Below are 17,939 nucleotides of genomic sequence, written 5' to 3'. Positions count from 1 at the left end.
CTATAAGGAAAGGTTGGACAAACTTGGGTTGTTCTCCATAGAACGTCGGAGGCTGAGGGAAGACCTGATAGAGGTTTTTAAAATTATGAGAGGCATAGATAGGGTAGACAGTCAGAATCTTTTCCCCAGGGAAGAAATATCAAATATGAGAGGACATGCTTTTAAGGTTGGGGGAGATGTTTAAAGGCGATGTAAGGGGCAAGTTTTTAATGCAGAGTGGTAGGTGCCTGGAATGGGTTACCAGGGGTGGTAGTGGAAGCAGGCAGTTTGCTCGAGTTTAGGAGGCTTTTATATGGACACATGAATATGAAAGGAATGGAGGGATATGGATGATACACAGGAAGAGGACATTTAGTATAAATTGGCATCAAGATCACCAGAACATTGTGGGCCGAATGGCCTGCCCCATGCTGTATTGTTCTATGTTTTAAGCAGGTTTATTCCTTTTGTTGGTTTCTTCACATGTTGCAAATCCTGATTGTTAGCCACGATCTTTAGGAAGGAAGGAGGATGTGGTGTTAATGTTCAGATCAAGGAGAGACTTTGGTTTTTTAGGAAGAGAAGTGTTTGTCATTAAAGAAGTTTCAGCAATAGTGTGTTTTATACATGTAGCTAAAAAAGGACTGTGAAGCAAGTGTTATAATAGGGGATGGGTTGTCAAAAGTGAAAGGTAGCAAATGTTAACTGAAAGGGTTGGAACAAGAAATATCTCATCAAAGGTCAGGATCACCAACGCACACTGGTTCAATGATTGCTTTGTAAGACAATTGGAGGATGTACAATCTAAAAAAAGGAAGGCAGGGAAACAATAGGCTCAGAATGAATGAAATCATTGGCAAGGAGAAAGAGTGCTACCGTAAGTTATCAGAAAATTCAGCAACAGACCATAGAATAACAAAGTACATTCACCCCATCACCCTTTTCCAATCGGCTCTTTGTCCTGCAAGTAATTCCATTCCAATCTTATACCAATTCCCCTTTAAAAGCTGCTGTTGAAGGGAAGTTGGATACATCCACCAGAAGCAAAAATGTGAAGATTGAGGGGGAAAAGCAGTGGAGTTACATTAATATAACAGTGGTTTCAAAGAGCTGGCATATCTTTGTTGTGATATGACTTTAAGCTTTTGCTGGTGTAGTTCTGATTACAGCTCCAGCAACCCAAGTTCAATCCTGACCTCTGGTGCTGTCCACGTGGAGTTTGCATGTTCTCCGGTTTCTTCTCATGTCGCAAAGACATGTGGTTTGGTAGATCAATTGGCCACTGTAAATTATTCCTAGTGTGTAGCTGAGTGGTAGAAGCTGGGGGGAGTTGATGAGAATATGCAGAGAATAAAATGGGGTTAGTGTTGGATTAGTAGAACGTGCTTGATGATTGGCACAGACTTAGTAGGCTGAAGGGCCTGTTTCCATGCTGTATGATTCGACTTGTAACTGCCAATGGATTCTTTATACATCTACAATTCCCATTGTTGTTCTTAAAACTGTCATTAGTTTATCGAGGTCCACAGCTTCCTGTTCAAAAATAGTCTGTTCATATCCTGATCTTCCAGCACTCATTTACAAGACCTCTTGATCCAATAGCTCAAAATTCTCATCCCCATGTTCAAATCCCACATTCCAAAGGCATACGGGTTAGGAAGTTGTGGGCATTGCTATGTTGGCGCCAGAAGCGTGGCGACACTTGCGGGCTGCCCCCAGAACACTATGCAAAAAGATGCATTTCACTGTGTGTTTCAATGTGCATGTGACTAATAAGGATATCTTGTATCTCACAGTAGGCCGAAGGGTCTGTTTCTGTACCGTGTGACTCTCTGGGCTTTGTCATTCTCTATTTCTGTAATTTCCATCAGCACCACAATGCTTCAAGAACTCTTCATTCCACCCTGGTATTCATTCCCTAAACACCTCTATAAGTCCCTTAATACCTTTAGGATTCCCCCAATAAAACAAGCCTTTGTAAAAACTCTGGAAGATACAAAAGCTTGAAAGCACGTACCTTGTTGAATGATTCTATGACCAGGGTCAAGGACAGTTTCTATCCCTCTGTTACAAGACTATTGAACAGACTGAACTCTCGACCTCATGATCAACTCCGTCATGGCCCTTGCACCTCACTGTCTACCTGCACTGCACTTTCTCTGTAACTCTGGACACTATATTCAGCATTGTTATTGCTTTTCCCTTGTACTACCTCATTGTATTGATGTTTTGAAATGATCCATATGGATGGCATACAAAATAAAGATTTTCATGGTATCTTAGTACACATGACAATAATAAATCAATTAAGATTTTGGCTACTTTGACTTAGCACCCATTATTGTTTGATTACACCTGCGCAAATTACTTCGGCCATTTTTTTCTCCAGTAAATTTGCTATATATACACATTCATGTTTTAAAGAAAGAATAATAATGTATTTGAGAACTAGACTAGAAGTGCAATAGAAAATCTTTTAGCCAATATGGAAATGCAGTCATGGATGATTTAAAATTTATTGGTTTTATGTATTTTTTTAAATGAAGAAGACAAAGAACATTTAACACTTTCACTGAAGTTTTTATTTCCAACAGGTAACAACAATAGCACTGCAGCTTTGATACTATATCTGCAATTATGGCAACTAAAAAAACAAAGTAATATTTTAAATTAACTCCAATGTCTACCCCTACCTCCCCATTCTGTACCCATGTGAATAAAACTGACTTAGTTTCAATGCATTCATTTGAATCATATTTTTGAACATATGCATCCAAGGGACATTTGGATTTATTTCTAGCTTAGCTTCAAATAATATATACACATACAAAGTTATGGCTTTATAAATTTACTTAAATAAGTGAGCTGTTGAGACGTTAACAGAAAATTATTGACCACTATATTTTGCCCTGCATACTAAGAAATGTCATACAGCCTTTAGTTATTACAGCATTCCTGGAAAGAGTCTTCACTTCCCACAGGCGCAGATTCGGTTAGATTCACACCATACTTGGCTTTCAAGCATCTTGAAAAGTACCTCCAATATTCCTGTCGTATTGTATCTTGTTTCATAGCCAGTTGCTCACATAGCTGAATGAAATTCAAAACCAATCCATTAGAAATTAAATTGTATCCATTTCCTTTTTCCAATTTCAGGAATTTCAAGATATCAGATCTGCCCAAACTCATTTCAATAACTTACAGTAACACATCACTTTTAATATATATAAAAATAAATGTCAAGGCACTTCATAGGACATATGAGGAAAAACAGACATTGAACCAAATGGAGACATTATGGAGAATGACAGAAGGTGTGATTAGAGGTGGGTTATAAATCCATCTGGTTCACTAATGCCACTCTTCCTTAGTCTGGTTTATATCTGACTCCTGATTTAAAGTGATTGACTCTTACATGCCCTCTAGAGTGGGCTAGCAAGACAACGGGGACCATGACCCATAAGTACTGGCCTTGCCAGTGCTGTCTGCCACATGAATAAATAAAAACCCTATTAATCTATTGGTCTGGGCTACAATCAGCAGTGGGAAACATCAAAAGGGGATAATTTAAGGACAGCACATTGCTCCCAAACTTCGACATGTCCTTTGACCAATGGATGGGCAAGGAAGGTTTTCAACTGTGGAGGCAGTGCACAAAGTGTAAGACTGCCCCTACCACCATAAGAAGTTGGGAGAATCTGACTGAAAGGGAACAGAAGGCAAAATTAATAAAGTGTCACAATAAGAAAAACTGTAGCACAAAAGTATACTCCAAACACTCCATTAAACTAAATTGTCACAGTAGGGCCATGTTCAAATATTTGAAACGTAAGTTTAGGACTTCTACAGGAAATCAGACTTCACAGATAGAACAAGCAACACATGGAATCAACTCCAAGCTAGACTGTGGAAAAAGCCTGGATTAGTTTCACAGATGGCAGCCATGATAGAGTAATCACAGTCTTTTGAAATAATGAATTGAGATGGACTGAAACCTGTAGCATGTGGGTTTACTTTGCAATCAGAGGCTAACCAATAATAAATCAGTTTCTGCTCCACACTGCCATTTAACAGAATGACAACACCCTGGAAATTTTAACCTGTGGCCGAGTGACTGACCTCCAGTGCTCTGTTTAAGGTTTCTTCCTTCTCCTCACAGTTGTTCTCCAGGAGGTCTTCATACATGTCAATCAGGAAAGCGAGCAAGTAGGGGGAACTAGGTTTCTCCATCAACTGCAAAATCTGCTCAAAAAGGTTGGGATACTTGGAGAGACTCTGATCCTGGAGAATTCTTGTAAAGGGAAGAGAAGGTTGTGAGACAGTATTTGTGTTTCAAATTAAATCCCACATCATTGCAAAATTAACAGCACATTCAAAACAGAAAATACAGCTTCCAGTGAAAGGGAGGTAAATTCATAACAATAGTGTAGAAAAATAATTTCAGTGAGCAAGTGACCATCCATGAAACAAACTCCCTTAGTATATGGTGGAAGCTGATGGTACTAATTGATCCACAGAAATTAATTTCTCTCAAAAATAACATTTTGGGCTACACAAATATATCACCCACACGGTGTGCTGAGGCCTATCTAATAGCAGAATGAATGAACCAAATTTAGTAACCTCTCCTAGGTCGATAGCCCAGCATCAAGCGTTGGTTATATTCAATTCCATTAGAAGGGTGATGTCACTTGTATGGCCAACACTTAGTCCTGAAGCAGGCATTCTCATGGAAAGAAATTACAAGAAAGAAAAATTGCTTCAAGGATGTTCTCACAACCCCCTTGGAAAAAAATGTTATACTCTCACTGACTAGTTGGAATCCCTGGCCTGTGACCAATCAAAATGGAGCAACATCCAAGAAGCTTTGGGATCCCCCAGTCTCTTCAATGGGACTAGAGTACACCTCATCCTATACGAACTGCCCTGTGAAGCACCTGTTTCCCACCTGTGACAAGAGTCTGCAGATTCCACAGATGACTCTTCCCACACATCAGAACTCATAGAACTGCAGGGTCATCCTCAACCCAAAGGGCTTGCTCAAGAGGAAGGAGGATGAGGTGTGACAAATGTGGCAGCCTTGTGATTCCCAAAGCTCCCTATCACTGGAGTTTTCCTCATTTCGTATCTGCTGCAGTGTTCGATTGTTACAGTGAATCATAACTCCATTATCACTACTTCTTTCTGCCAGGATAATCATGGATGAGCTGGTTGGATTTTAGTCTTTCTTCCTCAAACTATTCCTGTGCTCTTTTGTAAAGGGTTGCAATTACCTTCAAGGACACTTCTACCCTAATCGAACACTAAATTAAAATGACTTAAGACACCGATACCTATGGATTTATACCTAGGTTAAATTTTGAATTAATATGACGTATGATACTGCTGAACAGGAAATTATACATTACCCCTTCAAATAATTCCATGCACTTTCATTATGAGGAGCCCTTTTGATCAACTTCAGAGTATACCTGTAAAGTAATACACAATGTTGTTAGAGATGGCCATACCTGTAAAGTACTGCGTAACGTTGTTAGAGATCAGGAAGGTGAGCATTCAGGGCTTCATTTACGGGCAGGAGTTCAATGACCTAAGTACCAAAGAGCCGAGGATGCCATTAGCAGAACTAATTGACAGAACAGTTGGCAAAAATAAGCTTTTAATATAACTTATGTAGTTTATTAGAGGTTCTTTCAAAGGCTCTTTTTAAGTTGGATCATTTCCAGTTACTTGGTGGCCTGGCTTGTTTATTGATGATCCTGAACGCAAACTAAAGGAAATACTGTCAATCATTCCACTGCTACTTTACTAGAATGTGTAATTACTGTATGACATTTTACAGGGGTAGCTTCCAAGATAGTTTAAATATTTTCCAGATATATTCATGTATTTAAGCACCAAGCTAGTAATGATCAATTAAGACAAGTGTCCTATCCCTTCTGGTGATAGACGTAATTCACCACAGTCTCCAGTTTTTACGAGGAGAAACAGGTAGCAGTTAGCATAACGCTATTACAGCACCAGTGACCCAGATTCAATTCCGGCCACTGTCTGCAAGGAGTTTGTACATTCTCCCCGTGTCTGCGTGGGTTTCCTTTGGGTGCTCCAGTTTCCTCCCACATTCCGAAGATGTACGGGTTAGGAAGTTGTGGGCATACTATGTTGACGCCGGAAGCGTGGCAACGCTTGCGGGCTGCCCCGAGAACACTCTACGCAAAAGATGCATTTCACGTTGTGTTTCGATGTACATGTGACTAGTAAGACTTATATTATTACTAAGGAATCAAATCTGAGTAGAACTATTCTTGCAATGAGTCACTTGGACTGTCACTTGAAATTTCTGTCTCTTTCTAAATATATGAAAAAGACTGATTTTAAAATACTGCAGTTGTACAGCTGAATATCAGGACACTATATGTCACATTCTCATCCGGGGACAGAGAATTATTCTGCCTGCTGGTTAGCATGATAAGCTTCAATAGCTTCTTGAGAGAAGTGCAAGAGGATAGATAGCTATAATCCTAAATGGGATATCTTCAGTGTTTAAGAACCTTGAATGTATAAGACACCAGATCACAAAAGGAGAAAACATACTCAGGTTAACATTTTGTATCAATATGTGTACTGCGTGTGATAACTTATTTCACACGAAATTACTTCCACTACCTGGTCAGGATGCCTTTTATTAATCACTTCCAAAACATCATGCTGAGAGTGAATTGATTGCAACTGTAGTTGATTATGTTCCTCACTAGAGGAAGGAGCACATCTGTCTTAACAGATCAGGAGGTCAAGGTCACACTTCAGAAATAATTCATGGACTATTTAGCTCTTTAGGATGTGAAAACTTCCAAGTCCCTTCTGCATCAAGGAAAGCTTCTTGACATCAGAAATAACTCGTTCCCTCACATTTCTGAAAGCAAACCACGTTACATCAGAAATTACTGTTTACTGCAATGGTATAACAAGAAATAGGTCTGCAGCTGTGCAATCTTTTTGGTTAAACCCTTCCCAAACTACAGCAATAAACCTTGTTAAATTAATTGCATATGGGGATAACTGAAATAAGTGGGGGAAGACTAACTCGACTTCACGACTAAGCACTGCCGGGTCATCAAAGCCGGTGGTGTTTGCGATGACAAAATATCGCTGGTTCCACGCTGAGTTGTTTCGCACATCCTCTTCCAGCAGCTGGTCCACATACTCTAGCTCATTGTCCCAGAGGCCAAACTCCTGTCAAGCACAGAAAGTAACCAAAATCAGCACTATTCACAGAGATATCACCACCTCACACATCAAGCAATGCAAAATAAATGAATAAAACATAGAACAATACCACAAGGGAACAGGCCCTTCGGACCATGATGCCAAATTAAACTAAACCCATCTGCCTGCACATGATCCATATCCCTCCAATTTCCTACATGTTCACGTGCCTGTCTAAATGCTTCATAAACACCACTGTCATGTGTTTCCACCACCATCCTTGGCAGTGCTTTCCAGGCACCGACCACTCTCTATGTAAAAAAAAAGCCCCGCAAATCTCCTTTAAACTTTCCTCCTTAAAGCTATGTCCTCTAGTATTTGATATTTCTACGCTGGGAGAAAGACTCTGATTATCTGTCCTATCTATGTCTCTCATAATTTTATAGACCTCTATCAGGTCTCCCCTCAACCTCCGAGACTCCAGAGAAAACAACCCAAGTTTGTCCAACTTAAAGCTAATACTCTCTATTCCAGGCAGCACCCTGGTGAACTTCTTCTGCACCCTCTCCACAGCTTCCACCTCCTTCCTGGAATAGGACAACCAGAACTGCACAGAATACTCCAAATACAGCCTAACCAAAGCTTTATACAGCATAAATCTAGGCTTTGCTACCAGCATCCAAACCTTTATGCCCAGCTGCCTCTCAAATGGCAAAATGCTGAGGCCAGCTATTGTGGATACCTTCTCAGCAGTGTGTTTTAGAGCCTTGAATATAAACATCCTACAGTTGTCATGGGACATACTGAGGATGTTGGTACAGAATCACATGCACCCAAGCATGTTCTTCTTGTATAATATTCTAACTTTATCTCAGAGGTTGTACTCTGATACGAGGCAGGGTATGGAAGTCCTGTGTTTTACCTTTCCTCCAAAAACCTTTTATTAGAAAAATCATTTTTCAAGATTTAGGCATCTCTGACAATGCCAGCATTTATTGCCCATCCCTAAGTGCCCTTGAATCAAGTGACTTGCTCGGCCATTTCAGAGCCAACCACACTGGTGGGTCTGAAGTCACATATAGGCTAGACTGAGTAATGAAGATTTCCTCTGCTTAAGGGCATTAGTGAACCAGATGAGCTTAAATGAACATACAGTAGTTTTGTTGTCATCATTACTAATAACTTTCATTAAAAATTCTGGATTATTATTTATTCAAATTCCAGGTCTTCTATAGTGGGATTTGAACTGGGGTCTCCTGACTGCTCACTATTTCCTATATTTTCTCATTCTTTTATGTCAAGTTTCCAGCATCCCATGGTATTTTGCTTTTTTACCTTAATCACCCACTGTCTGTGTTGCCAGGCATGGTAGTTTTTTGCATCTTGTTCAAGGATCCCAGAAATAAATCCTAGTTCTTGTGAGGGGTCTTTTAGCCATTCTACAATCTTTTGTCTGTGATACCTAGGAGCCAAAAGATGCAAAAGACTTACTTTCCTATTTATTTCCCAGTTCAATCATCTGGTTTTATTAACCTGATAAACAAATGTTTTTATCTACCAAACTTGATAATTCTTTGGTTGATCCTCAATAATTTCTGAAATATAAGCTAATTCTTCGTTGAGGTCCTTGTTCAAAGACTGTAACACCACTCTGCGGAAATGCCTGAGGAGAGTGAACAGAAAAAAAAATACAAATAAACATGGGTCAGATGGGGAAAAATGCATTAAATGGAATAGGAACAGGCCTTTTAGTTCCTTAAGCCTATTCAACCATTCCTTTGGAATATTGCTGGATGCATTTTACCAACAAAGTCTATCCATCTCATTTATATGCCTTCAAGTTGTTTTGGCATACAGACTCATCCTTTGAGGGAATACGAAGTCTAGATTTGACAACAGAGCATTAAGAAACAATTCACAGAAATTACTTTCAAAATGCAATCACCATTATTAAGTAGGCTATTCATTTGTGCACGAAAGGATTTCACCAACTGAGATGTATATATTAATCTGCTTTTGCTGGTGTTACTGGGAAAATGAATGTTGGTCCAGGAAATCCCACAAAAACTTCCCTTAATGACTTGGTATTTACCTCTGTCACTAACTACTTGTCCCAACTCAGCACCGTACTAAACTGACATAATGGATTATGAGGTCAAAAACTAGAGTTGGATTGGAACCTAGCACATCCGACCAAGGAGGACATGCATCAACATGGGTATAGTCAAGAAGGCACACAATACTAGGAACATATTTATTTTGTTCTCAATTACCACATTGAATCATATTGATAGTTAGCAGAAAACATTTAGAGAGAGGTAGATGTCCATATTTTCCATGTCTACACAATAGGGCAGTTTTTAAAAGACAGGAGAGCATACAAGTTTCCACAGGAAGGTGCCATTTTGAAATGCACAAGCTAAATCCTATTTAAATACCATGTTCAAATTTTGGTCACTGTACAACAAAGAAAAAAATCTTTCAAATATCAGGGCAAGTGCAGAGAAAAGCAAGAGCTGCAAGATCTGTGGATGTGTCAGGATGAGGACTGGTGACATATAAACTATGCAGATTGGGTTTTAAGAGACATGGAAGCAGCTAGGAGGGAACCTTGATGAGTATAAAATATCAAATAATAGTTAAGTTGAAAACAGAATTTTGTCAAATGAAAGTCAAGAAAGAAGATCCAAGAAGAAAATTTGAACTTATAGAAGTAAACCCGTAATGGAGATTAGGAAAAATGTCTTTACTCCAAGAGATTATTACTCAGAGAAACCTTAGGTGGAAAAATACAAACAACTGTATACAGACAGTCTATATTCACTAAGGAGAAAGATGGAGAGCTCAGGGAGAAGGACAGTGATATTCTGGAGCATATTAGCATTGGGGAGGTGGTGTTAGCTGTCCTGGAGCACATAATGGTAGATAAATCCCCAGAGCCTGATGAGGTATCCCAGAAGACAATGGAAGGCAAGACAGGAGGTTGCTGGGGCCCTGATGGAGATTTTTGCATCTTTGTTAGCTACAGCACAATGGCTGCAGCAATTCAAGATGACGGCGCACCATCACTTCTCAGGAATAGCAGGGATGAGTAAAAATAAAACTCTGGAATCCTAGCATCCCAAGAGCAAATCTAAAGATTAGTAATGACAAAAGTATAAAAGGGAGTTTCATCATTAGCTGGGCTGAGGTAGGGGCAGAGGCAGGTGGTGATGCAGATGTTGAGAAGATATATACAGTGGCATGCAAAAGTTTGGGCACCCCTGGTCAAAATTTCTGTTACTGTGAATAGCTAAGCGAGTAAAAGAAGACCTGATTTCCAAAAGGCATAAGTTAAAGATGACACATTTCTTTAATATTTTAAGCAAGATTACTTTTTTAGTTCCATCTTTTACGGTTTCAAAATAAAAAAAGGAAAAGGGCCCGAAGCAAATGTTTGGGCACCCTGCATGGTCAGTACTTAGTAACACCCCCTTTGGCAAGTATCACAGCTTGTAAATGCTTTCTGTAGCCAGCTAAGAGTCTTTCAATTCTTGTTTGGAGGATTTCTACCCATTCTTCCTTGCAAAAGACTTCTAGTTCTGTGAGATTCTTGGGCCGTCTTGTATGCACTGCTCTTTTGAGGTCTATCCACAGATTTTCGATGATGTTTAGGTCAGGGGACTGTGAGGGCCATGGCAAAACCTTCAGCTGGTGCCTCTTGAGGTAGTCCATTGCGGATTTTGAGGTGTATTTAGGATCGTTATCCTGTTGTAGAAGCCATCCTCTTTTCATCTTCAGCTTTTTTTTAAACAGACGTTGTGATGTTTGCTTCCAGAATTTGCTGGTATTTAATTGAATTCATTCTTCCCTCTACCAGTGAAATGTTCCCCGTGCCACCGGTTGCAACACAAGCCCAAAGCATGATTGATCCACCCCCGTGCTTAACAGTTGGAGAGGTGTTCTTTTCATGAAATTCTGCACCCTTTGTTCTCCAAAGATACCTTTGCACATTGTGGCCAAAAAGTTCTATTTTAACTTCATCAGTCCACAGGATTTGATTCCAAAATGTATCAGGCTTGTTTAGATGTTCCTTTGCAAACTTCTGACGCTGAATTTTGTGGTGAGGATGCAGGAAAGGTTTTCTTCTGATGACTCTTCCATGAAGATCATATTTGTGCAGGTGTCGCTGCACAGCAGAACAGTGCAACACCACTCCAGAGTCTGCTAAATCTTCCTGAAGGTCTTTTGCAGTCAAACGGGGTTTTGATTTGCCTTTCTAGCAATCCTACAAGCAGTTCTCTCGGAAAGTTATCTTGGTCTTCCAGACCTCAACTTGACCTCCACCGTTCCTGTTAACTGCCATTTCCTAATTACATTACGAACTGAGGAAACGGCTACCTGAAGACGCTTTGCTATCTTCTTATAGCCTTCTACTGCTTTTCTGGGCATCATTTATTTTAATTTTCAGAGTGCTAGGCAGCTGCTTAGAGGAGCCCATGGCTGCTGATTGTTGGGACAAGGTTTGAGGAGTCAGGTTATTTATAAAGCTTTGAAATGTGCATCACCTGGTCTTTCCTAATGCTGACTGTGAACAAGCCATAGCCCTAACAAGCTAATGAAGGTCTGAGACCTTGGTAAAAGTTATCTGAGAGCTCAAATCTCTTGGGGTGCCCAAACTTTTGCATGGTGCTCCTTTCCTTTTTTCACTCTAAAATTGTACAAAACAAAAATAATACACTAATCTTGCTTAAAATGTTGAAAAGAATGTTTCATCTTTAATTTTATGACTTTTGGAGATCAGTTCATCTTCTACTCACTTAACTATTCAAAGTAACAGAAATTTTGACCAGGGGTGTCCAAACTTTTGCATGCCACTGTATATATATCAAGAACAAAATAATCTGACAAATGCAATGGAACAGTCTCAGCAATTCATAAAAATGCCTTCAGAACAAAAAGTGAACTACTAGGCAAGTCTAATGCAAAATAACATTTTCCAAATGCACATTACAACATCACCACACTGTTAACTGCCACATTCCTAACTTTCTAGTAATAGGGACAATAAAATGCTCTGATGTTAAAGACCTGTAATTGCCTTTTATACTAAAAATTAAACTCAACAGACTCCTCCCTTACCTTAATAAATCTAAAAGTGGAATAAATGAATACAGAAGGTTGAAATGCAGAGATTGACATTCTTTTCTCATCTGCCTTACTTTAACAAAACAAAAATCAACCAAACACAAAAGCTGTTCATCAATTAAATAATGATACAAGAATAAAAATGGCCTAAATTTCATTGGATTAGATTACTGGAATTTTTGCTCTCACTTTTCCACCAAGAGAAAAAATTATCAGCTTTAAATTGCCTTACCATACTGTGTAATTTGCAGCATTGAGCTCTATTGCATCTGTTGTCAGACTGAGTGCCCGTTCACTCCGTTCATCAAGCTTCAGCACAGCCCTGAAGTAGTCATATACATCTTTAACTGGAAGAAAAAAAAGAATGTTAGAAAGTTGGAATTCACGACTAACCTGCTATCTAATTACCAATAACTGAATTTATACAGAATTATAAATATTACCGCAAGCAATCTTTAAGCAAAAATTCAGAGTAGATCACCCTTAGTTATTTGCTGGTTTTTAAATCAGTCATTTTTTTTTAGGACCTAGGTGTCACTGGCAAGACCAGTACTTATTGCCCATCCCCAACTGCCCAAGAGGGCTGTGACGAGCCACTTTCTTGTACCACAACGCTTCTTGGTGAAAGTATTCCCACAGTGCAGATGGATAAAGTGTTGCAGGATTTAGACCCAGTGATAATGAGGAATGATGATGTGTTTCCAAAAACAGGATAGTGAGCGACCTGGAGGGGAATCTGCATGTGGGAACATTCCCATGCACCTGCTGCCCTTGACCTTCTTGGTGTTAGAGGCTGCTTTAGGAGGTGCTATCAGAGTAGCCACGGTGAGTAACAGCACTGTATTTTGTAGGTACACACTACAGCCATCATGAGCCAAAAGTAGAGGAAATTAATGTTTACGGTAGTTGACCACTGGATGTAATTTTTCATTGATGATCAGGTAATTTTGCGATTATTTCAAATTTCTAATGATTTAAAATCCAAGTGTTGAGAGAAAGGCCATAATATGCACAATGAAATATAATGGCAGCAACAACTTACTATTAATAATAATGTTTTTAAATGCGGAAAAGAAACCCTCATGTGCTTCAGAAAGTGGAAAGAACATGAAGAGATATGCATCTGGTTCAGATGGATGACCAGAAGAGATAATCTTTAAAAAAAAATCTCAATGGAATAAAGGGAGCTGGAGGGATGTAGGGAAGTAACTCCAAAATGCATGCATTCACAATCAAATTGGGATTACTGCAGATGGACAAAAAGGTCGGCATGGACATGGTGGTGGGCCAACAGGCCCATTTCTGTGCTGTATGACTCTATAACTGAGTCAAACATTTGAGGGCAGGACATATGGTAGGATAATACTGAGAGGGGATTTATACAAGAACTTTTATTTTCTGTATTTGTGGACTGGAAGTGGAGGATTGGAGTGATGAGCAAACTGAACCTAATGCCAGTTAGAACCTAATGGGCAGTAACTTTCTGACAGCACAATGAAAGAGACCAAAACTTCTTGATGCCATCAAATTCAGAATGAATTAATCCACATAACTAATTCCATCCTTAAATACTTACAATTCTCAGAATAAGCTATCTGGACAACTGGATGAGGCCCATCATCCTGTGGGACAGGCTTAATATCAGCCCATTCCTTCCGGTCTCTAGAGAGAGGATGACATTTTATTAATATTCCTCACCACTCTATATATTAAAGAACTCCTAACATTTACTCACCCTAGCAGTCTAGTAGAATGTTTCATGACTAATAAGACCTGCTTTAAATAGTCACACATAAGCTTTGCCCTGGTAGATTCTAAACACTGTACTAGTCTGAAAAGAAAGGATAAATTGGGTTCCTGCTCACTGACTCAATGGAATATCTCAGTGTTGAAGCTTCATACTTATACTTGTAAGGGTTATGAATGCCAAGCAGTGTACAATCACCTCAGAGTATCAGCATATTAAAGAGAATATTGACTCATAAACAGGAATCCATTATGTAATTTATATAATTCATTATGGCCTTGCCTTGTAGAAAGTTCCACACTGTACAGATTTATGAATTTCTGTAATAGTCACAGCACAACTCCCAGAGTTGTGGGATTCTAATTACAAAAGTGGAACAGCAAAACCCTGTGGCATTATACTCTATAAAGACACAAAAACAGTGATTCAGGGGCTGAAGGGAAGTAATTCCAGAACACAAAACTAATGCTGATGAATGCACACGCTGAAGCAGTGACATGCTCTCAACTACCTCTTTCCAAAGCAATGAGATGCATCCAGTCCGGGAGACAAAATACACTGGCACACAGACCATTTCTGTCAAAGACAACTGCATTCTCCCTTGAACTCCATTCACATAATTCAAAACCATGCAGGACATATACTGGACTCACAGCACTGAAGGACGAGCTTATCTATGCAACTGATGAAAGTCAGAAGGATTGCAGTCCCAGTTTTGTAAACTTTCTGAACTCAATATTTTTTGATGGTTAATGAGGACACACATTATAAACTGGCTACATGTATATAGCATAGGACAGAAACCACATATGTGCCCTTTGGTACTTTCCAGCTTCGCTGACCGCCCAAGTGGAAAGTTTTACATTCCTTCCAAATTAGCACCCACGTCTCCAAAATATACTTTATTTACATCTCACTACACTGTTTAAAAGATAATTTGATAAATTAACCACGGGTGCCACAATGATCAGCTACTGTTCTCAAACCAGTAGGTCGAACGAGCCATGGAAAGTCAACAAACCCTATCAAATAGCAGAGCAAAGCCGACCTGCCCTGCCATGAACCCCATCATTCCAGGGCCTCTATCCTCAGCTGCTCCCCAGAGACAACTATATTTTGGATAGTGATTTCTCTTACATCTTTGCTGTAGACCCTACACTACTCCACATTGAGCAGAAGCGTTAATATTAATAAAGGACCAAATATAAAAAAACATTTCCTTTGAAAGAGGGACCAGAGGACCGTTGAACACCTGTGGGGGTGGCAGAGGTCTGAGGCTCAATTTCACCTCCAGTGTTGACAGATGCAGAGCGAGGGCAGCGGCCACCACCCGACCCAGACTCCAGCTCCAGAGTTCGGGTCTAGGTCCCGGCTCAGGGTCCGGATCCCATTCCCTCCCCGGCTCCAGGTTCCCCGCTACCTGATGCCCCGGCCCCGGCCCCAGACCCCCCCGGCTCCGGGCTCCCAGGCCCCAGACCGCCCCCCCCCCCCGGCTCCGGGCTCCCAGGCCCCAGACCGCCCCCCCCCCCGGCTCCGGGCTCCCAGGCCCCCGACCGCCCCCCCCCCCCGGCTCCGGGCTCCCAGGCCCCAGACCGCCCCCCCCCCGGCTCCGGGCTCCCAGGCCCCAGACCGCCCCCCCCCCCGGCTCCGGGCTCCCAGGCCCCAGAACCCCGGCGCCCCCCACCCCAGCCCCCCGGCGGCCCACCACCCCACCTGTAGAAGGTGAAGCCATCGCTTCTCCTCCCGCCGCCGTCCGAGTCCCCGGAGGCGCGTCGCACCCCCTCCGGCTCGGCCGTCGCCTCCTCCCCGGCCGCGCTCCGGAGCTCCCGCTCGGCCATGCCGCCTCCAGTCTCGGCGGCGGGGCCCGAAACCGGGCCCGGTGCGGCCTCGCCACAGGCCGTGCGCTCAGCCTCCCGCTCGCCCATCCCTCGCCTCCCGGGACGTCACTTCCCGCACTCGCCTGGCCCTCCCCGGGGGCTCGCTAGATCCGCATCCGGATCAGGCCCAGGCCCAGGCCCAGATCACGGTCCCAGTCGAATCCTGCTCCAGATTCCAGCCCTCGACTTGCAAATACATCCTCCCCGGACCTAGAGCCTACCAGCCTACCCCCCTCATAACCGGACCTGGACCTGGAGTTCCCTCCCCCCCAAACTAGATCTGGATCTGGAGTCATTCCCCCCCAACCCCAACCCCAACCAGACCTGGACCTGGAGTTCCCCCCTATCTGGATCTGGAATCCCAATCCCCCAAATGGATCTGGACCTGTACCTCGACCTGGAGTTCCCCCTAACTGGATCTGGATTTCGAGTCCACCCCCCGAATCGGACCTGGACCCGGACCCGGACCCAGAGTTTCCCCCCTAACTGGATCAGGACCTGGAGTCCACCCCAACTGGATCTAGATCACGAGTTTCCCCCCAAACTGGATCCAGACCTGGACTGGTAGTGGAGTCTCTCCACAGCTGGAGTTGGACCAAGACCTGTAGCTCTGCCCCCAACTAGATCTGAACTTGGACCTGGAACCTGACGCGGAGTCCCCCCCCCCCCCCCCCCACAAGTGGAACTGGATCTGGACCTGAAAGTGGAATCCTCCCCCCAACTGAATCTGGACCTTGTAGTCCCTCCAGACCTGGGTCTGGACCAAAAATTTAAAAAAATGGAAAAAGCAGCAATTCCTAGGGCACCGTGGAAGTGATGTTTCACGTTATCGATCTTTCATCAGATCTCTGGATAAACCAGAGATGGACTATTATCTAAGTCGGACCTAGACTGGATACAGTCTGGATCTGGATCCTAGTCTGAATCTGAACTCCGAGAATTCTGGAGACATTTCACTGGCAGGAAAATTAAAGGAGATATTTGAAATTATTTCAGAAAGTAAAAGACGACAATCATTAACACTTGTTATTGAATCAAAAACAAGAGGTCTTAAAAGTTCAGAATTAGAGAAAGGGGAGGGTTAAATACAGCAGGGAAACAGGCCATTAAGTCTGACTGGTCAATACCAACATATTCATAAGCTTGCTTCCTCCTAATGCAGTAGGTACATCTTCTTTCCCTTTCTACATTATTATTTGATTATCTAGCGTACTCTTAAATGCTTTTATTAACATTGTCAACTTCTTCCTCTGGTAGAGTTCCATATTCTTGTCATACTTTGGATAAAGAATTTTCCATTGGATTTATTGAAAACCATCTTACATTAATATTCCGCAGTTTTGGTTTTAATATTTTGTGCAAAATTTTATAGCAATCTAACCGTAAGTAAGTTCTGCAGCCATGCCATTCATAATATTTGATGTATAATTAAATAATTACAAGGAGTATGGGGAAACTGTACAGCAAAAGGATTAGAGCAGATGAAATTTTTTTTAAAACTGCAGATGATGAAAATCTGAAATAAAATCAGAAAATGCTGGAAAGACCCAGCAGATCAGGCAGCATCTGTGGAAAGAGAAATAGAGTTAATGCTGCAGGTCCAGGCCCTTCATCAGAACTGGAAGAGAGAGAAAACAAGTTGGAATGGCCTTCTACACTCAAGGAGCTGAGCAGAATACTCCTGCTCCTATTTTCTTATGTTCTTATGTCATTGATCTGTAACAATTTCTTTCTCCACTTTGTAAATGGCAATTTTATTCATCTAATTAATGATGAGAAACAAATGTCAAGACTGTCTATCTAAAATTGATCATGATCAAATGTCAGTAAATTGTACGTATCATCCACTCTCCTGGTCGTGCTGCTCTGAGCCACAACTTAACTATCTGCTCTAATCCTTTTGCTGATTATTTCCTCCATATTCTTTAACTATTTGTCTAATTGTAAATCTAATATTACGAATGCCAAGACAGCAGAAGCTATTCCTGGTAAAAGATTCCATT

General features: G+C 41.5%; 1 protein-coding gene across 1 annotated transcript; it reads right to left on the bottom strand.

The window, feature by feature from the left end:
- Window positions 1-2,538: 2,538 nt before the first annotated feature.
- fnta (farnesyltransferase, CAAX box, alpha) lies at window positions 2,539-16,108 on the bottom strand. The gene is made up of 9 exons (XM_052040198.1): window positions 15,773-16,108; window positions 13,889-13,974; window positions 12,545-12,659; window positions 8,744-8,848; window positions 8,521-8,647; window positions 7,064-7,212; window positions 5,388-5,450; window positions 4,099-4,270; window positions 2,539-3,069 (listed from the first exon to the last, which is right to left on the bottom strand). The coding sequence occupies exons 1-9, from the start codon at window positions 15,982-15,984 to the stop codon at window positions 2,917-2,919; spliced, it is 1,182 nt and encodes a 393-aa protein (XP_051896158.1). The 5' UTR covers window positions 15,985-16,108; the 3' UTR covers window positions 2,539-2,916.
- Window positions 16,109-17,939: the final 1,831 nt, after the last annotated feature.

The sequence above is a fragment of the Pristis pectinata genome, chromosome 2 (genome assembly GCF_009764475.1).
Source record: "Pristis pectinata isolate sPriPec2 chromosome 2, sPriPec2.1.pri, whole genome shotgun sequence".
NCBI classification, from domain to species: domain Eukaryota; kingdom Metazoa; phylum Chordata; class Chondrichthyes; order Rhinopristiformes; family Pristidae; genus Pristis; species Pristis pectinata.
Note: the sequence above shows the minus strand (reverse complement) of the source record. Positions and strands in the feature narration are given on the sequence as shown.

Bases quoted from the DNA above. Each gene is read 5' to 3' on its own strand.
- fnta (XM_052040198.1), bottom strand. From the start codon at position 15,984: ATGGGCGAGCGGGAGGCTGAGCGCACGGCCTGTGGCGAGGCCGCACCG. The intron at 5,451-7,063 runs GTTAGTCTTCCC...ATTACTTTACAG, and splicing joins GTGCTTAGTCGTGAAGTCGA to GTATACTCTGAAGTTGATCA. The intron at 3,070-4,098 runs GTCAGTCACTCG...AATTTCATTCAG, and splicing joins CCTTAAACAGAGCACTGGAG to CTATGTGAGCAACTGGCTAT.